The sequence below is a fragment of the Hippocampus zosterae genome, chromosome 13 (genome assembly GCF_025434085.1).
Source record: "Hippocampus zosterae strain Florida chromosome 13, ASM2543408v3, whole genome shotgun sequence".
NCBI lineage: Eukaryota > Metazoa > Chordata > Actinopteri > Syngnathiformes > Syngnathidae > Hippocampus > Hippocampus zosterae.
The window spans coordinates 16,723,119-16,745,026 of NC_067463.1; the positions used below are offsets into that span (position 1 = coordinate 16,723,119).

Consider the following 21,908-nt stretch of genomic DNA (forward strand, 5'->3'; position numbering starts at 1 on the left):
CTGTATCTGATTCGGGATACATTCAAGTCATTACTGTATACATTAGATAAATGTCTACTCATATCCCAGAAGTGAACTAGCAGCCGCATATTGGTCAGAAGCATAAAATTAGCAAAATGTTTCAATTAAAGTTGTTGATTATTTATTTAAGTCTATTGTATAAGCAGCTCTATTTATTGTTGTACTTTTTCATTATTTTTTTGATCCAATTATTTTTGATCGTTGTAGTTGCAGGTTTTGGAAAATTGCAAAAAAAAAATACTACTGCCCGAACACAGCTGAGATAGGCTCCAGCACCCCCCACGACCCTTGTGAGGATAAAGCGGATCGCAAAATGGATCGCTGGAATTAACACTGCCAGGGGAGTTGGGATGTGAGCGACAAACTATGGGCAGGACTAGGGGGCGCCAAATTATTATTTTGCGGGCGTGGATCGGTGATGTCATCCAAAAGAGCATGCAAGAGACCCTTCTTTCACGAATTTACAAATATCCCTTCGCTTTTAAGGTCCAAGTAGAAGCAAAGAACAGCATAAAACACTGGAGGACATTAGATGGCGCTGCGACTACTCTTTATTTTCATTATGACCAGACACACAGAGAGAGAGAGAGAGAGAGAGAGAGAGAGAGAGAGAGAGAGAGAGAGAGAGAGAGAGGGAGAGGTGGTACAGACGGTGACCACGGACTCTCCTCACCAGCTCTCATTGTGCGAACAGGCGTGATCCTGAAGGCTCACTATTTCTCGCGTTCTCGCGAACTGTAGCTGGGGGTTGGGGGTGGGAAGCAAAGTAAAGAGAGGCATCCACCTCGACCGTGGGGATGTTGCAGTGACGGCAAAGCGTCCTCCCAGCACTCAGCCGGCATCGTCAGCTGTTGCGCCTGCAGTGTGGTGAGCAGCAGCCGTGTCGAGAGCAAAGGCAGTGTCGAAAAACTATGTCACCGATGTTAAGACGATAACCTTTATCCACGAATCAATCGGCGAGCTGATGCGAGCAGGGACTACCAGCAAACCGCTGAGTATTTTCTGCCCTTTGGAGGAGCTGTACCAATGGAGAAAGCGACTACACCGCCCCAGCCTCAGGTGCAGCTGTCACTAGCCAAGACCGACAGTCCGGCGGACGACGTCTCCGGCTTATCCGATGAGGACCTGCTTAAGTGGACCAAGGAGGACCTGGTGAGGCGTCTGAGACGCTCCGAGGCCGACAAGATGAGCGTGATTCTGGACCACGGAAATCTCATCCGAGAGGTCAATCGCAGCTTACAGTTGCACTTGAACGAGATCAGGGGGCTGAAGGTGAGGAGGGGAGCATTTCGTGAGGGATGAGATCATGTAGCTGTAGCATTAGAGCGCACCTGAGTGCACGCACAGTCGTGGGCGTGATGAGCTGCAAACATTGGTGTCAGACTCGAGGTTATCCCGAAGCTCATTGTGCCATTCTGTGGGTCTGTATTTTTAGTTACTTGTACAGAGAGTACAGTATATAGCTTACAAATAGTCCAAGTGCACATTATGGCTTTATTTCGCTACAGTATACTCAACCTGTCTTTTCTGTAAAATGGTATTTTATTTTGTATTCTTGCAAACGTTTTAGAAAAATCTTGTGTATCTTTTTGTGATTATACCATGACAAAAAGGCACAATGTGGACATTGTTTACAGTTTAAGCAGAAATCCAGCCTGGTGCAGCATCACTTGAGAATCATTTGCCTTTCTCGGAGACATTGTCACCTTCCCACCCATCCAAGCTACCTAATTACAATGAAGAGAATTGGAGGCTATATAAAAACTAGAGAGCCAGAGAGGACCAATTAAAGAGCGTTAAATTGTTGCACAAAGAAGGGAATCCTTGCTAGAGGTGAGAAGGTTACGTATAAGGGCATCACACTAAGACTATATGTTACACCGTCTTATAGTTTTACCTGAGGGTGAGGCTCCTACGGATCTTTGTGATGTATTGTACAAAGAATGCCACACAACGAGTCAGTACATTGTTGGGTATGAGAGAAATAATTCGAATTTTATTTCAATATTATTGCATGCAGTGGTTCATATATTCAAGAACCATGCAATGGAATTAGAGTGGAAATCATTGTAGCACTGTACTTTGACGTACAGACAAATAATTTAACATTGTATCAAAACACAAACACATTTAGAATGCCTTCTGTCTCTGATTAGCATTAACAATGCTGCCAGTCCTTGGGCCCAAGGGTCACGTCAATGAATCTGCCTTCCTCTCATGTTTCTATTTCTCCCTGTCAGGACATCAATCAGAAGCTACAGGAAGACAACCGCGAACTGCGAGACTTGTGCTGCTTCCTGGATGATGACCGGCAAAAAGGAAAGCGAGTGTCCAGGGAGTGGCAACGTCTGGGCCGTTACAGCTCGAGCATTATGCGCAAAGAGGTGACCCTCTATCTCCAAAAACTCAAGGAATTAGAGCTTCGACAGGAGGAGGTCATCCGCGAAAACCTGGAGCTCAAAGAGCTCTGTCTCCTCCTGGATGAGGATAAAGGAATAGTAGGTGGAAGTGGAGGAAGTGGTGGGAGTGTTGGAATATGCGTGGGGTCCCGAAACTCCATAGACAGTCAGAATAGTTTGCTGCTGGTTCCCGGGCAGGGGCTCCTAATGAGGGATGTTGGGGATGGGAGCAGCACCTCTAGTGCAGGGAGTGCTGACAGCTCAGATCACCATCAGCATAAGCAAACTCACATGGCTGTTGGAGTGGGCGGTCTCGGAATTTCAGGGGAAAAAGGGAGTCCTGAGCTGACGCATAAACCCAGATGTAGCAGCATCAGTGCCATAGGAGGAGCAATGGCAGACAGGGAGGTGCCTAGCCCTGACCACCCGGCTGGGCGCAACCGGAGCACCAGTCTGGAGTACCCGTACACTTTGCCCCAACTCTGTCGACCACGTTGCGGCTCGATATCAGTGCCTGACCACAGCCGGGCCATGCGAGGCTTGAGCCCAGAGAAATATGGAATGAACGTGGGACGGAGTAGTCCAGAGCAGCATCCAAAGCACTACAGCTCTGACCTTGTTTTAGGCCAGAGGCAGCACTACTTGAGCCAGGGTGGCAGCGGTGACCTCTACCAGAGGCATCACAGGAGCAGCATTAGCAGTACCGGTTGTGAGAGCCCTGAGCCTCGACATGCACATTTAGGGACCGGTGAGCACGTTGAAAAAAGTTGTGCAGTCCAAGGGGGCAGTCCTGAGACTCATAGGCACCAATACAGTTTGAGTCCTGACCATGGGAAGTTTGGCAGTCCAATTAGAGACGCGCAGAGGAGGTCCGCTGGAGACGAGTTGTCACCCCATCATCGGAGCATCTACAACGGAATGAATGGTACGTTTACATGCATGTGAATGAATCCTATAAATGAAATGAAATATTGTCAATTATTTAAGAACCTCACAAATGCAGTGCCTGATAGATTAGGGTGATGGGAGTTTGGCCCTTTACTTGCATTTTGGTCCAGAAAGCAATATGGCCTTAAAGCGGAAGTCAACGACCAAATCTTCTTTACAATTATATTTTGTACGTTCCATTCAACTCCACTTGTCTAAACATGGCATTCTCATTGACATTGCATTTGTGGAATATGAATTAGGCAGCAAAATCCAACGGTTTTGATCAATCTCAGCCATTTTGCTACTTGCTGTCAACTGAAAATGGCAACACAGTTCCTCAGGGCTTAGGTAAAGATCCATCAAAGATTGCTCCACAATCACAATTTTACAAAGTAATGACAATACTGTGTTTAGACTACTGGGGCTGCATATAACACATTACTGTCAGGAAAATTTAACTTCCCCTTTAAAAGATCTCAAACAACCCAGATGAAATGTTTTTTTTTTTTTTAAATCTGTGTTCAAAAGATTCAATTGTGACATGCTGTAAACCCTCCAAGGCACACAACTTGTTTTTTGGAATAATTCTTAAGAAAAAAAAAACAATTGGAATTCCTCAATTTAAGAACACATGAATGAACAGTGTGACTTTGGAACAGATTTCTTCATAACAGTTTATGAATAAAGCCTAATGTTACAAGCATTCAAACCACCAAATGTGCAAAGTTATTATTCATGGTGAACAGTGTGACTTCGGGACAAATGTCCTCATTATGGTTTGTGAATAAAGCCTAATGTTACAAGGACTCAAAGCACAAAAATGCAAAGTTATTATTCATGGTGCAATTTTAGGAGATCATATTGTGGGATGAATATCAAAAACAACCTACCAAGTTGGCCGGTGTTAAAGTTGGCCGATGTTAAAATACCCCACAGTGGCTGATAATCATTTCTCGGGTCCGGGGGAAAAAAGGTGCTGAGTGGCACAGAGCTGGCAGACACTAAATGTGTTCTCAAGGTGAAATGCATGCCTGTCTTTGCAGCAATAATAATACTACAATAATAATATTATTTTTTAAATGGGGAGAAAAGACAAAGCACGACACAATGTCAAAATTTCATAATGTATGCTAAACACGCATAACGTTATGGAGGATGGTTTGTCAAAACATAAAAGATCTGCAATGATCTGTTTCGACATTCCTGTCTTTTTGTCCTATTGCGCTAATACAGACTTGTTCTTTTCCGCAGTGGGAAATGCTGTTCTTTGGTGTACAACATCCATTTGTATTTTAAATCATCATCACTTTCTATTGTTACCATTATCTTTAATTTATTTGAGTGCCCCGATGTTAAAACCTTAAATTGCTCTGGATTCATTTTAAACTGTTGCGTCAGAGATGATTGTCTCGTACAGTTGTAAACATTCCCCCACCCTCTCCCCTCTGGTCATTTTGCAATCTCTGTGGATTGCAGTGGATTATTGTAAAGACACACACAACTTTTCATTTGGGTCATCTTCCTGTTTCTTCTTTTGGTGGAGGCCAAAGTGCATTCCCTAATGTGGTATTTTCCAGTGTATCATTCTTGAATTGATGATATGTTTGCAAAGTGTATTGCCATATTACTTCTTAATTGTCAAATTTAAGTGCTGAGGACACTCACTGGCTTTCAGATCTGGTGATTTGTCGATTGGCAAAGCAGCTGTGAATTGAACTCAAAGAGAAACATGTGCAGCAAATAGTGTTTATCCAGCTCCATATGGACTTCATTAAACCTGCTACCATGAGTTAGTCATTACAGTGAATGAGTTGTGATAAAGTCATATTGTATAATGGCTATTTGTTACCCTGGTGACTTATCCACCAAGAGGATGACCCCTCTGGGACTGCTCTCTCTTCGCCGGCCTGACAAAGGCACATCAATAGACCATGATATTTTCACTTAGATCATGATATACAGCCCTGACTAGAAAATCTCTGCAAATGAATGATGAATGGATTACCATTGATGTTCTCAGGATACTGATCATTGTTGTTTTTTTAGGTGAACGTAAAGCAACAAGACGTGTCAAAATGTTACGTTTGAAAACGTCTTGAGTAAGACCCACGTGTTGAAGGTTGTCGTGCCTATGTCTGTTTGAGTCATCCCCTGAGCCATCCTTGCATGTTCTTTTTTTGGATGAAGAAGGAATTTAATTCTTAGTACGTTGTAGTGCATTCCACTTTCTGGGATTATCCTGTAAGCTCTTTGCGCAGTATTATTTCAATTTTTATAAACTTGTGTGTGTGTGTGTGTGTGTGTGTGTGTGTGTGTGTGTGTGTGTGCGTGAGATGGCTGTCTCTGTAGCTGTGTTGTTGTTGACAAATGAAAGTCTCATGTTCATGTGGCACTCAACAGTGCACAAGTTTAAGCCTTTTAAATTCCGGACAAAAACAACACTCTGACCTCTGCTCTGCATTTGTAACTTCTGTGAGTCTTATCATACATTTTATTTATAATTGTTTTTTTTTCTTTGCAGCAGCAGTTTTTTTGCAGCAAAAATGATGGAATTCCCCCAAACCACCAAAAACACCACTTTTGCAAAGTCAACATTAAGAGTAATTCTACTGTCTCATCCAAACACAGGAGACAATCTGTTAATCAGGCTTTTGAGAACTACTCAAAAAGTACTTGTCATATAACAAGTGCCAGGCCTATGGCCCAAATCCTCTTCCGTAGATCTAGCAGCATACGAAAAAAGTAGTAGTATTGTGCCTTGATGAAGTAATACGCAAGTTGCAATATTGCTTTTAACTTGTTAAATATGGTCTAAAATTAAATAATTGCTTTTGGTCCGAGTTAAAGTTCAACCTTTTGCAGGCCATAATCTTTTAAGTTGTTCTTTCCCTGTTCCTTCTCCGTCTTCCTTCCATCATAATTGGTTTGCAGTGTTAAATACAGCTGTTCAATTCAGAGAGAAACAAATTATGACAAAGCACTCTTTCTGCAGGATGCTGGTGGATGTACTGATTGGCAGCCTAAGCAAGGGAAAGAGGATTGAATATGTATTTGAGTGGATTATGGCTTTCCCTCTCCCCATCCCCTTCCATCCAGCTTTCCGCCTTCTTCACTTATTTCTTTCTTCTTCTCACTCCACTCTGTCCACTTCCTTTCCACTTGTTGAATGTAAAGCCTCCCCGATAAATTGTGGAGTGTCACATCCTTAGCGACTCATGAAGAAACCCAAATGTTTGTCACAGCTGCTCAGATAAAAAAGGGTTTAGAGAAGCATTTGGCGCTTTAACTCTAATGGATTAGTATTATTAGCAGAAAGCCTCATCTGGACAGCTATTATGTCAGCTTTGTCGTTCACAAAGCCGTGAATTTGCAACAATGGCATGACGTTGTCTAGATTGACTTAGTCAGGCACATAAAGTTTGTTATTAAGTTTTATTACCTATACCTCCATTTAAAACATATCCATACAGTCTGCTGCAGCTCATTTCACTTTTAAATTCAAGGTGGAATCCCTTTGCATGCAGTAAAGAGAGGGTTAAATTCTCAAGGTGGATGTCTATCTAAATGTTACCTTTAACGGCTATCTTGGTATTTGAATGTGTAATCACACCTGAGATGAATTATCCCCAACAACCTTGTCTGTAAGCCATAAAAAGCAGCCATTAGCTAAGGAGTGCATGATTGGGCATTTTGTTGACGAATTTGGATTCCTATCATTTTCATATTAAATCAAGATGCAGCTTGCTTCGTCTACTTAATCCGCTTCTTGGATGGGACAACCAGTGTCATCGTGCTTCTTTACTGCATGGTAAATATTAATTCCAGACAGTAGCAGTGACAACTGGGATCAACGTGTTTTACGTCACTATCAAGAGAACAAATGGGATTTTGTGAGGCTAAGTAATCATGATGGCTGAAAGTAGTAAAATCAAGTTTTGCGGAGAAGAGAAGATAAAGATAAGAAAACCTTTATTTGTCTCACAATGGAGAAATTCCCAATTTACAGCAGCAAAATTATGAAAGGGAGAAAGTAGAAGACAAGGATATTAGGTTGACCATATTTTGATTTCCAAAAAGGAGGACACTCGGCCAGGCCTCAGGATACTGAAGTGGTACTCAAAGATGCCATAAATTATAACTAGTATATTTGAAGTAGGGCTGCATGATATTGGAAAAACATGCACTCTGTGATATGGGTGTTGACTATTGCAAGATCGACATGATTGCGATACTTAACATGTACTGAAATAAATGGCATCGTTATTATCTCATGAACAAAGGACATTTTGTCCCGAGATATTGCTCCCCTGTTCGCTGGCGATGCGCATTCGAGGTTGCATCCGAGTGGTCAAAGTTAGATATTATACCTCCTCCTTATGGGTAGAAAATGAATCAAAACTACATAGCAGTAAGTCTTTTTTTAAGTCTTACTTAAATATGACAACGTTCGAAATAGTACCTCTTCTGTCATGGATATCTGAAGGGACGTTTATTTATTTATTTATTTTTTATTTCTGTATTTGGCTACATGTCAGGTATGCTGCACCTGCGTGTGACTTGGTGACAGCAAGTCCTTTATACCGTTTGACTGACACCTCGGACATTCTGATGGCATCTTGCAGAAAATGTCGCTTCAGTCTTTAGTTTTCTTCCTCATAATTGTTTTCTCCTGTGTTCCCGGGTCTAACAATTAAGGACCTGTCAACTTTGCAGACGAATTCCCACCTCATACAGCTTTTTTGGGGTATTTTTATGTGTCCAAATGAGCTTTGACCTTTATTAGACATTGAAATACTGTATATGAACATGCGAGCTTTGCTCAGTGTTAGATTTTGTCCTCAACTCTGAACTGTAATCGTAACGAACTTCTCAGTCGAGTGACTTCAACCACAGGGATGAAACACTGACGAATGAAACAGATGTTGTATCCCTTGTTTATTCAGATGGGGCTCCATTCCATCCCATTTCAGCAGCAGAGAGTTTTCTATCCGGCACTCACTCTTGTAACTGAGCGCACGTGCTCCACACACTCCGCCAGTAATGGTGCACTGCGCCTCTCATTTAACAAAAACTCCCCCTCTGATTAGTTTCATCCATCCATCCATTTTCTGAGCCGCTTTATCCTCACATGGGTCGGGGTGGGGGTGGGGGGTGCTGGAGCCTATCCCAGCTGTCTTCAGGCAGTAGGCGAAGGCCACCCTGGACCGGATGCCAGCCAATTAGTTTCACATGTCTATTAAATTAAACACACACTAATTGGTCTCATGAAAAACAATTAAAGTAAGACATTTTCATGATTTCTAAAACGGCGCCAGATGACTAGATATGGTGTTACGATTTAGGCATGTCCGGGCAAAAAAAAAAAAAAGAAAAAAGACATTTGGTCACCAGCCTAAGCAGATATAGTAAAGAACTTAAACATAAAAATACTGAGAATGAGTGTGTGCAGCACAGCGTCAAAGCATCCCATTGGACTGTAAAGATTTGATTGGTGTTCAGAATAAAATCGAAAAGAATCACTCCATTCAGAATTCATGAACTCATTAAGAATGTAAAGATGCTTCCAAATATTTTGACTTTAGTAGCTGTGTGAGTTTGCGAGCAGGCATCTTCTGTGTACTCGCATCACTCCAACACAAATCCCTGAGGTAGGTGACAACTGTTCCACAGTAACCCCAGTCATCCGGTAGACACGCAACCTCAGTGGACTGGAGAAGGGTCTTTGTCCTTTCCAGACAGTGCCACCGGGGAATGGCTCAGTGAGCTGAAAGGAAATTAACATGCGAGGCCAGGTAATTAACTGGAAGTTTAGACATAGCTGTCATTTAGCCGGGGCACAACTGGGCCGGAGGGAAACTGTCTGTCTGTCTGTCCCAAAGTCACCGGCAGGAACCGTATTTGTGTGTGTGTCACGTTCAGTTGAGGTGAAGTTGAGTACTGTCCTGAGAGCTGTCAGTCTGGATGTGTCAAATGATCAGATGAGTGAAGGAGAAGTGGAAGTGCAGAGTGGCGGCTGATTTCATGATGCACAGGATGCTGGCTTTCAGCAACATAACGGCTTTGATTTTTAATCGACTCATGTTTCTCATTTTCTTGAGATTCAAACATAAACATCCATCTGTGCAACCAGCTATATGACTTGTCTTCATTGTCATAGATAGTGAGTTGCCTCCGATCCGAGATGACTTTGGGTGAGAGGCCAGGTACGCAATGGACTTGCTGCCAGTAATCGTATGGCACGTACAGAAAAATAAACCTTCACACGAGCATTTATATCTAAGGGCAATATTAGTATTCAATTAGCTTAACATGCAAGTTGATGGAATGAGTCAACTTTGAGGCAGATGTGATTGCCATATATTGCAATGTGTTGCAATATTATAAAAGACGATTGTATATTATATATTTGTGTAAAAGATGTATCAGGTATATCTTTAATGTGCGAAAGTGTGAGAGTGATTGGCATTGAGATGTACAGTATGTACACATCCCAATTCCACTGATGTTACATTGTGTAAAACAGAATGCAGTGTTTTGCAATTTTTTTCAAACGGTGGTATATTTTCATTGAATACACTAAAAAGACTAGATGTCTGATGGACAAACTGATTAAATCTCCCCCAAAACCTGCCCGCCCCCAAATATTCGCTAATTCAGAATTTTGACGCCAACAACACTTTCCATTGAAGCTGATCTAGGTCAAGAAAAGACTGTGAAAGTTAAGGGATGCAAATTTAAAAAAACACAAAAAAACCCTGTGAAATTTTCCACGTTAAATGGGAAAAGGAGTATCATTAGGAGCATTCGCAAAAATCTTACCTGTTCACAAGCAAGGATTCTGCAAGGGTGACCCACTTTGTAAAGGAATTTATCTGTAGGTATTTAATCATCTAGAGTCCATAATATCATTAAATGATTCTGAGAATATGGAGAAATCTCTCTACCTAAGCGGCGAGGCCAAACAACAACCAAGAACACCTGTGACTTTCGATCTCTTCAGTGGCACTGCATTAAATAACGCCATCATTGTGTATTGATTGTGTGTGTTGTATTACTTCATGGACAAAGGAACACTTTGGTAAACCATTGCCAGTGAATACAGTTGGTCACTCCATCAACAAATGCAGGATAATCTTTAGACCTGCACCTCTGCACTGTGAAGCGGACGGGCTAACCAGTCATCCGCTCTGTTGGCGCCTTATGAAGCACAAAATACGGTAACAGAGACCCTGGACTGTTGAGGGAATGTGAAATATTCCACCGGAAAACTTCAACAACTAAAGTCCTCACTTCCCAAATGTGATTGTGTCAAACACGTCCCTTTGTAACTCACTGGTAAACATGCCCCTGTCGCAGCCTTTTTTAGAAGGTCGTTGTGGCCATCAAATTCAAAACAAACGGAACACAATGTTTCGGGACTTTGAAGTTTTTTTGTCGTGTTTTCATTTGAATATAGGTTTTAAAGGATTTGCAAATACCGTATTTTCTATGTGACTATAAGTCAGTTTTTTTCAGAATTTGGCTGGGGATGCGACTTATACTCTGGAGCGATTTATAGGTGACATTATTAACACATTATTCTATCATATCACATGTTATTTTCACATTAGACCGCAAGAGGCCGCTCTCGACCTGTGTTGATAAAACCATGATGAGTCTGATGTAAGCGACGTAGCAGAGGAAGCGCTACATCTTCTACCTCCGGAGTTGGTGGAGTTGCTTTAAAGTGACACAGAGGATGAAGATTCCATTGGATTTCGTGATTTGGAGTGACATTGATGGTTTAGTGAACTTGTTAGCATGTTCTTTATGCTATCGTTATCTGAATAACTCTTAATATGTTACTTGAACATACCTGGCACGTTCTCAGTTCGTCATTTATGCGTCATGTAACGTCAGCATATCGTACACTTATTCAGCGTGTTGTTTTCTATTTTATTTTTATTTTAAATTGCCTTTCAAGATGGCATGTGTGTTCTTGGTGTTCGATTTTATCAAATAAATTAACCCCCAAAATGCGATGTATACTCCAGTGCGACGTATATATGTTTTTTTCTTCTTTATTATGCATTTTATGGTTGGTACGACCTATACTACGGAGCGATTTATAATCCGGAAAATACGGTACTTGTGTTCTGTTTTTACATTTTACTCAATGTATCAACTTCACAGAAATTTGGATTAGCCCACACCCAATTTAACCATGAAGAACATTGCACAATTCTGTGTGATGGAGTGGTCCTTATAACTGTGGGATTTTAATCCATTGTTCTGCAGCCAAGCACATCTAAAACTAACATAAATACTAAAACAAGGCAGTCGGAGTACACACTCTTCACCTTCCCCATGGTATGCCCTGTATCATGTTTTATTCATAAGCATCGAGTTGTTTGTTGCTCACATATTAAAATTGAAGAAAACCGTAGTTTATATTGCAAACGTTTGCGTAGATATTTAATCTGCCAATATAACTCACATGCAGACCTTGAAAACGCAAAACACACACAAAACAAATGCAGGCCTTTGTGACACTTCACACAATAAATCTCACAACGTATTTCATTTTAGTGTCCTGCTTGCCTCATATGTCTCGTGAAAGAATAAAGCTTCCAAAGACAGATCATATTGGACGCACAAATTATTATTCACATGTTCACTCAGGTGAATTTGCAATTGTGCAAACACTAAACATTTAAATGTTCAGAACACTCATCAAGAGTAAATCCGGTTGCAAGAGAATGTGTTGTCATTTAATACGTGCGTATCGCTGCATGCTTCAATAAAAACACAAAGGCAAAAGAACTGTACACACACAACATACACAGTGTTCTCAGGCATGATCAGCCAACGGGGCTCCAATTATTCAGCTCTACTTCAGTGAGCTTCATGCTCTGATCTCTCTCCAGTCTACTTTTTCCTCACAGTGAGACAAAAGAGACAAGGAAAGACTTATTATAGAGGATATTCTTCTTTTATTTTTCTTTGTCACTTTAGAGTTTAGCATAAGGCTTCACGTACATTGATCATCAACGTACTGAGTATTACACCATCTTAAAAAATACAATTTGCCTAATTCAAACTTTATGCATGGTAGTTTTAGTAATTTTTCAGAGATGGGCACGTTCCCCTATTTTGCCAGTCCGTCTTCCGTCCGCGAACTGGGTACCCTTCCGTCATCGTCCCTCCGTCCTTATTCATATCATAATTAGCAGAAGATGACTGATCTATCCTGCATCTTCATGGGCTTTCCTATCCGCCCGGCTTGAATAATTTATGCACCACTTTTTCAGAGATCTGAGAAGAGTGGTCATGTGAAATTACCTTGCATTGATCTTGTAAATTGAGAGAATGGGAGAGAGGACGGGTGACAGATAAAAGAGGATTGAGAGATGAGTGGCACCAAGGAGAATGCTTCATGAGTTTACTGACTTGATGTAGACATCGATAACAACCAGGTTTCACAAATGGTTCTCATCAGTCATCTGTCATTAATCTCCCCTTAAATCAACTTCTTCTGTGTAGATTCATCAATGGATTGAAATCTCCCCCAAAAATATTTTTTAATGTCTTCAATGGATCGTGAATTCATGGTATAGCCCAATATACAAATATATATTTTCTTGATGAATGATCCTTGCCTTCAAAGTAAACAGTGAGACCACCTCCCAAGTCACTCCTATGGATCTTTTTGTCAAGGAATATACGGGCATGCTGAGAGGAAGTTTATGGTTGATATTATTCTGGGATAATCATGTCATCTATACATTCGGGCTTTGACTGACACCAAAACCCTTTCCCTTGAAATATAAATTATTTTGCCATGGTGGACATCCTGCCCATACCCAAATCCACGAAAACTGTCCAAGGGTGTTAAAAAAATCATTTGATAAATCTCCTTGATAAGGCCCCATACAGAATTTATTGGTTGATTAAGGACGTGACATTACCAATGGAGTTTGGTTGAAAGGGATGTTAAAGGTGTAGCGAGTATGTTTCACACGTATAGCAGATTTCAATCTTGTGATGTGTGACTGTTGACAGCAAAATAAATTTTAGCCGGTGTACCCCGAGGTCTACTCTGAGGCCTAATGCTGTATTCCAGGAAAGTGGGAAATCGGACATATCCCACGCGGCTTCAAAGCATTTCAATTTTATTCAACCGGAGAACAAAATGGCGCAAGGGAGGTACACTGAGCCAATTTTTAGCCAACCTTTATTGAATAGTCACATGGCATACCGCCAAACCGCCATATTGCAAAAGATATTTGCTGGTCTGTATCAGCATAATCATCACTTCATCACACAGACATGGAAAATGTCAGGTTTGTTCAATCATTAACATTGCATTGTCAAAGAGAGCAACACTTTGGATTGGTCGATAATTTGTAAAAGTAACACGCATACAGATGAACTGACCACTAGTATAGATTTGTGTCAAAAATATAGGAAATCCACCATATTGTGACACAGGAGTTCCGTCCCGACGCCAGCCATGATGGAAATAATGAGTAATGGTCTCCGTTTTGTTGAAAACAAAGCTGATGCAGGCGTAAGTCTGGTGTACTGGGGGCGGGTAAAATTAAAACAAAAAAACATGTGCACCATCTACAGAAATAGATGGTGCACATGGTTTCACTGACCTCACTTTTTTTTTGTCCTGCGCTATATTAGCATTGAAATTTAACCCTGTTAATAAGGTCACTGTATGAATACATTTTGGAAATTGTTAATTTCTTTTGAAATGCATCATCTGCTCTGAGCACACTACATTTATTATGTAACATTTTATTAAATTATTACATAAATCAAAGAGGGAAAAATCAAGAATTGATAAATGCTGATAAATGATATCTGTCATCAGTCATGAGCTTTCGTCACACATCGTAAATGAATTGATGTCAGCCGTGTCAGACTCAAGTTGCTATTTTTAGGAATTTTGTCTTGCTTGCCAAAAACTTGGGAATGATTTGACTTGATTTGGTACTTGGTATTTAACTGACATAGACTTGAACTATAGTAATCCCTCGTTTTTAGTGGTTAATGGGGACGAGAAACCCAACACGAAAGATGAAACTGCGAGGTAGAATTTGCCCTCCTCCCCATTTTCGTGTATGTTGGAATCAGCATGTTTAATATATGTAAATACTATTTATACTTTACATATTTGGGACAAAGATTACATCAGTAAACATACTGAATTTGCTCAAATATTTAAGAGTAAAACCTAATACAGTAATTAACATTTGTCACCATGCTCTCTGAGTGAGGCGAAGAGGATTGTGTTGGTGGCGTTGAATGCGGCTCTCACTTGACTCGTAGGCTTTTGGTTCACTCGGAGACTCTTCCTCTGGAGGCGCTGACGGTGTTGCTGAGGTTTGTAAATTGGATAATAAAACCGGTGATGGGTAGAGCCATGATGTCCATCTTGTCTTCATATTAATTGAAATAAGTTTCAGGTTTCTTTTTGTTTTGTTTTTTTTTAAATCAGACAGTGGTCTTTTTTTAGTGAATATTAAACAACCTCTTCCTGAGCTGACAGTTTCGGCTGTCACTTCAACCTTCGTCTGAGGTTGACGAAGCTTGACAGCTTCCTTGTGACGTGTCTAAAAAAACAGCTGACTGGGTTGGGAAACCTTCAAAATAAGGCTCCCTGACCTGGTCAAGGCTGCAAACCAACTCCCTGATTCCGCTGTTGAAGAAATGTGTCCCTGTTGATGGTGTCATCTCTGACGAGCGGGCTTACAGTACATGCTCGCACACAGCGGGGACGCATTGCTTAATCTCTTAAATAAAAAAACGTTATCACAAACAACTCTAAGATGCAGTATGTAAGACAATGCAAAATGCTGAGTGAGGCTGCGATGTGCGCAGTCAGTTAACTTACCGGATAAATCCACTTGTGTTGTTTGGGTTGCAAACTAATCATCTGTTTTGTTTGAGTGGGCATTGTAAAGTACAGAACACACATGTACAAAGCTTTTGAGTCACGTCAACCTGAACCAACGTATCTTTCCACAGTTTGGCTGCCGACATATCAGGTTTTCTGTGTTAATTTAAAAAAAAAAACACGAAACACTGCAGCCACAAAACTTGAAACGCGAAGTGGCGAAGTTTTGCTATACTTTAAGTCATTTTGTTCAGAATTTTCTTTTTTTCGGGGAAGAAAGCAAAAAAGAAAAAAACCAACCAAGATTTTAGTTTGATTCACACCAAATTGGCAGCCCAGTCACCGTCTTCATGCTGTGAAGTGGCGAGTCGATCTAACACAAACAGCAATGGAAGCAGCTCTGAGGGTCATTCATTTGAATAATGTGTTGACCATTGATTTTCCCCAACGGCCGGTCTATTTCCAGGCCGGTCGAACTGCATGACGGCCAACACCCCCAACCACTCACAGTGATATTGGACTTAAACTTGAGATTTGAAGTTTACAACTCGAGACTTGTAGTAACTTGCACATACTGTATCCGACTTACTCCTACCTATGCATCTTACTAAAACAGAGCCCAACCATTTTATATACAGTACATTTTGCCTGCATTTGAGTGCTTGCTTGAATGAAGCACATAGTGTTCACCCCCTTTTAATCATCTTTAGATTTACATTATCAATTTAAAAATGTATTTTCATCTTAGTCTATAAGTGTATTTATTGTTTTTCTATTACATTGAACAGTGATGTATTGTAAGCGATGCAAACAAAGCCACCTTGCCTAGTCCTAAAATCACTCCTCCTTCAAGCACACTGACCTCCAAAGGCAAATAAGCACAGGCCCGTGACCCTTTAAAGGAGTTTCCATATCTGTCATTGCAGTCTTCCCTCATTCCTCCACGCCTGCGAAGATAAACAGATGGGCGGAAAGGTGCCGGCCGCAGTATTGATGGTGGCTTGAGGAATCTTTAGGAAAGTATGCGGTCATAAGAGTGCCATGAATCTTTAATGGGAGATGTTTGTGAACGAAAGAGAGGAAGTGTGCTGAAAACATGATTAAAGACTCACAGGGAGGAAACCGTTGTCGGTCAGAGAGAGAGTGAGATAGAGTCAGAGGTTTTATTTCACTCCCCTCCCCCTGAAGGGTAACCCATGGAAAAAAGGATTTATTTATTTATTTATTTTTAAAATGTTGGACTTGTATTCAGAGTCAAAGCCAGAGAGTTATACAAGTTAGTATGGTGGCCAGAGTGAGACCAAGGGTAATTTTCGGGTGACAATACAATACATGCTGACAACAACCTGCTGAACGTATAAAAGAGGCAATTATCGTATAACATAAAATAGTAGCAGTCGCATCACCGATTCTGTATATGTGATTTTTATCCCCATACACAAGAGGCCTGGCTCAGATAAGAAAAAAAATGGAATTGTGCTGAAATTGAATGGAAAAATCCGATACGTCACATTTGGGTAAAAAAAAAAAAAAAGATCGGAATTGACCTAAAGTATTAACATATCGGTAGCGTTAAACATGTCGAAAACTAAACTTCTGCTGCTTCTTCAGCGGTGTCGGTGACAACGTCCTACCTAGTATGTTCCACGCATTCGCAGCACAAGCAGTGCATCTACTCCGGTAAAGAAGCATGCCTAGTGATGATGTCCACACTTGTTTTATTTCTTATCCATTATAAAACTGGAAAGTCAAACAAAGATATTCCAGAGTATTTACAATCAATATTTACAATCATCTCACTGACTCAAACATTTGATAAATAAATTCAAATATGCATGCCTTCTAAACCAGTACCTTTAGTCAATTAATTGAAGATTACGATTACAATTGTCAAACAAATGGGACTCTTTCCCAATATCACCTTCTGTCAGATCCTTTCGCCCAATCCGGCATATGTGACGCAAACCAGACCGAATTGTTCACAAAATATTCTCGAAATAAATAATTTCAACAAGATTTAACGGGAATCCATCACCATAAAGGTTTATATGCAAATAAATACATACCCGAAAAGATTTAACTCAAAACAAAGATTCTAGATTTCTGTAGTCATGGCAACAACTCAAATATGATACTAGGTCCAGCTTCAAGCAGACACATGAAGCGTATTTCCATCAGTCGTCAGTGAAACGGTAGTCTGTCAGTGACGGACTGAGAAGGTCACTGACCCGATTAGTGACGATTTCGGTGACCGACGAAAACCCAAATCCGTCAGTGCATAGTCTGTCAGTTTCTCATCATTCGTCATTTGGCAGCAAAATGGGGCGTCCGTTCATGACGGATGGACAGAACTTTGTTCAGTACTCATGTAATTCCCAGCTCTGCTCCATGTTATCGGTAAAATGATCAAATATGAATTGCCCAGTGAGGCAGGCCATAGTAAATAATGTGGCAGCTTTATATTAGCTGTACACCTCGACTTATTTTTCTTGCATAGAGTGCAGCCAAGTACATCCCAGACTTCCTGTTCCACATGGATACATTACTAAAAGGATATCTGATTGCAAGCTCAAACTAAGATGCTATTTGTGTGTGTGTGTGTGTGTGTGTGTGCGCGCGTGCCTGTGTGCATACATATGTGCATGCTCATCGATTTTTGAGGATCCACTTTAGTATTTGCTCCTGAAATTATGGTAGATGAATGAATGAAAAAAGATGAATGAATGAATTATGGTACACTGCAAAAACAAAAGCCTTTTAACTGTAATTTTGGCATGTCAGTTGGTGAACAAAATACATAATATCTGATGTGATGGTAGACAGAATCAGTTGCTTTGAACTAATGATGTTTTACTCATCTCCCAGTTTGAGCAGAGATGCTAAAACATGAAAGTATAATCTCTTCTTGTCGAAACAGCATGGAATGGTATTCCCTTATATGACACACGAGTTAGTTCAATCGGGTTTCATGTTGTTCTTATATTTGCCATGTTCTATGACATCAAAAGTATTGTATGTCCCGTCACGCATTGTGTTCCTCTGATGAAAACGGGTGTTTTATTTATGGAGAGTTTTGTTTTTTTATGGCACTCCAAGCCCGTCATATATAAATCATTAGATTAATGAGTTGTTCCTCCCATGTGAAAGAAACATTCATGAACCTGTTTCTTTTCTTCCGTCACTTCTTCCCTCTTGTTCCCTTTGCTGTCTTCTTTAATCACAGCTTTGATATCAGCCGGCTGCTGCACCAACAACTGCAGAAATGTCAAGCTATGGGACAGGTAAGAACTTTCTTCCTTGTTCCCCTTCTTGATAACGTCCTTTGTATTAATCAGATAAGAAGAAGAATAGCAAATGAAGGGCACTGCCTGTTTTTATCCACAAGGGTCTTGTAATTCGATGTCATTACGTGGTGTTCCTTCAGCTGCTTTCTCCTGAACAACCAGATTGAATTTCGAGGCTTCGCAGTACTTTGTACTTTCTTCCAACTCGAAGTGGATGATATTGTGTTTTAATTAGATTTTGAAGAAATCATGAGCTAATCTCTGAAAATCTTCATGCTGTTGTCGTTCAAGTAATCTGATGTATGGACTCTAACGTGGTTTTGACCGCGTACAATCACTGCAGGAGGACACAGTTTGGGTGACCTTATCCTATCCCTATTTGCAAGAAATTTTCAATCAGACCTCAGTGGGGGGCAGGGTCGGATGGCTGTGTTAATATTTAATGACCGGAAGACAATAAGGCATATCCTCTCTCAAAGTCTTAAAGGCCCTTCCTATTTCAGAAAAGCACCCGCGCATGACCACGTATTATTACAGAATCATTTCAGGTGGTTGCTTTTGTCTCAGAGTTTTGGCGTTGTGCATTCAGTGCACACTGGGGAGTTCTGGTGTCTTGCTGCTCACATGGCTGTAAAAGAAGAGTTTCCATGCACCATAACGTTCGGAGTGTTTGCTCAATGATATGACACACAAGTGATGTATTTCAGACAGTAGCTCTAGTTGCTTGAAATAACATGCAGGGGTGAGTCCTACTAATATTGGATATTGCTCTGAGCAGTTTAGCAATGCACTGGGGATGCATGAATATGCGCTTTTATTCCAAGTGAAAACATGGTTTTACTATACTAGTGTTAATGCCTCAAGGAGAAATTACTTTAGTAGCGGTACTCTGTTTTATTTTTGGCAACCTTATCCCCCAACAGGGCCGGCGAACGTGCATATACAGTACTGTATCTCTTCCTGTACTAGATAACTATAGTATACAGTGTATGTTATCCATGGTGTCATGCTTATATAACTGTTCAAATCAGATATCCAATCACCTTTTATGACAAATGAGGTTACAAAAATAATTTACATTCACGGTGGAATGGCTATGTAAAATACAGGGTGAAGTAAATGTTAGCAGATCATAGTCATATACAGTCAAACAAAAAAAAAAGTAGCTTTTGGCTGCTTTAATTTGGTCAAAGTAATTCTCAGAGTGTGAAAGGTTGGAGACTTTTGACTGTTTCGCATGCTGCATTACAAGAGCCACAATGTACTAAAATAAACAAGAAAATAGTAATGTTCTTTGACCGACACTGTCAGTGGTTTTAATGTATGGTTATGTTTATTATTCTGGTTATCGTTCACAGTGGTGCGGGGCTACACCGTATAATGCCGAGAAGTTTTCGAATATTTTATTGACCTTGTTTTTTTTGTAGAGCTAATGATCCTGTATAATCGTGTGCTGTCAAAAAATAAAAAAGTTCATTACTGCTATGATACAGAATACTACACGTGATCTACAAATGTTTAAATCATGAAGCTGTTTTGAAAATGCTTTGGTATAATTTGAATGCCGTATCCATTTTTCTCCTTTCTATGTTAGTCAAATAATACAGCTTTCTGTCATTCCTCTTCAATTGGTGTCCAGCTTTGATGCCTCATCTTGACCTCGCCGTCGTCAGCCTGGCTCCTCAGAAGGAAAAAGATCACAGCGGTTGAGCCTTTGTGCGTCCGTGGACTTGATCGCTGCAAAGATTCTGTGGTGCCATGGCCCAAGGCACCAGATGGTCTGCTGTCCATCCATGGCCTCATTCATGTCTACAGCGCCTGAAAACAAAACCTGCCTTCATGTTTTCATCTCTACTACTCTATTGAGCACTTTGGGGAGGGTGAGATTAGTTGTGTTTATGAATAAAAATGCTGCAGATATATTTATTTGAATGGTGGTCTCTCCATGCCAATTGTGATACGAGAGGGAATTCAGAGAGATACATGGATGCATGTGGGGAGATTTGGATGAGTACAGCTTTGTTATTTGCTGTGTGTAATGACAATGTAGAAGGAAATTGTACAAAAAGTTCAACTCTAGATATTTAAAACGGACCATTTTCCCATAACATGAACATCACTGTGCCTGCGCAACCTCCATGTGGGTGAGTAAACAACCGCACTGACATGTTAAAAAAAAGAACAAAAAAAGAAACAGAAAGCTAGCGCCCTAGTACAATACATGCTACAGGCCATGTTCTTTTGAAATGATTTGTTTTACCTCAATTTGTGGTTCGAATAATTTGAAAGCCACAATGACGCTTTGGGTTTGACTGGTATTAAAAATAAAACAAACAGCAAACGCAAAACAAGCTTTGTCAAGCAACTGCCAAAATATGCTAGCTTCCTTATCAATTTTTGATGGTAATTCCAAAGTATAACTTTACGTGCTAAATCATGCCACGTTCTCAGAAGAACAGGCTTGTGTGCGTGTGTGTGTTGCCTTCCATTTGTTTACAAAAATAGCTAATTGGTGGAGAAGCACATCATTCACCCACCATCCTACATGTTTTTTTTCTCTCATCATTAACTTTTGAAGCTCTCCGATTCAACGCTCCCTCTCCTCTCCCATTAACTTTGTTCATTTTAAAGTGTGAAATTAAAAGGCGTGTCATCTGATGTTCAGTCTACCAATGCCAAATCCATCTCGACCATCACGAAACCCTTCTTGTTCTGTTTCAACTGACCTTTAAATCTATTACGTTAAAAGAAAACATCTCTTGATATTCTAGCAAAGACAACGTATTTTCCTGTGTCTTATACCAAGATGATCTTATAGCTGCTGAAAAAGTTGTAGTCGTATAAAATGCAATGCCCAGGTGTCATTTCATTTTGTATTAACATCTCAGATAAAGCGCCTAAATTTAAGATAGGATGTTTTTTGTTTGTTTGTTTTTTTCTCTCTTTTTTACAAGAAAACAATGTCCAAGTTACTGTATATTATTGGATTAGTTTTCTATATATCAATATATATGAATATATTATGACCATTATTTTTGACTTCCAGGTATTCTAACTAATATATCAAAATGTATAGGATATATATCATATAATAAACAGATTTCTGTATTTAAAAGTGCATTTGTGCAATTCTTACAGTCTGCCAGTACGGAGAACTCATGTGCCTGAGTGTGAACGCGAAGACACTTTTAAGAAAATGACTGGAAATCCAAATAAGAGGCAAAGTGATGGCTTGAAGTTTGATTCTCGCTTTTCTGATGTGCTGAGCAATTCCTCAACTTGCGGTAAATATGATCTCATCATTGGAGCCAGTTTGATCTTTCTCGGTGGGAAACAACAGAGTCAAACTAGGCAGGATTTCCCGTTAAATACTGGAACTGGAAGAGC

At 40.4% G+C, this 21,908-nt stretch overlaps 2 protein-coding genes across 3 annotated transcripts in view; one reads left to right on the top strand and one right to left on the bottom strand.

The window, feature by feature from the left end:
- Positions 1 to 21,908, bottom strand: part of LOC127613356 (transmembrane channel-like protein 7) — a 249,308-nt gene that overhangs the window by 41,413 nt on the left and 185,987 nt on the right. The window lies entirely within an intron of this gene.
- Positions 656 to 20,430, top strand: ccdc85al (coiled-coil domain containing 85A, like). Of its 2 annotated transcripts, XM_052084385.1 has the most exons (4): positions 658 to 1,293; positions 2,262 to 3,345; positions 18,461 to 18,518; positions 20,161 to 20,430. In XM_052084385.1, exons 1-4 carry the CDS (start codon positions 1,048 to 1,050, stop codon positions 20,177 to 20,179), a joined length of 1,407 nt encoding a protein of 468 aa, XP_051940345.1. In that variant the 5' UTR covers positions 658 to 1,047; the 3' UTR covers positions 20,180 to 20,430. The 2 variants fall into 2 exon arrangements, with proteins under 2 accessions (XP_051940346.1, XP_051940345.1); XM_052084386.1 differs by lacking the exons at positions 18,461 to 18,518; positions 20,161 to 20,430 and adding an exon at positions 16,164 to 16,740 and having other exon boundaries at positions 656 to 1,293.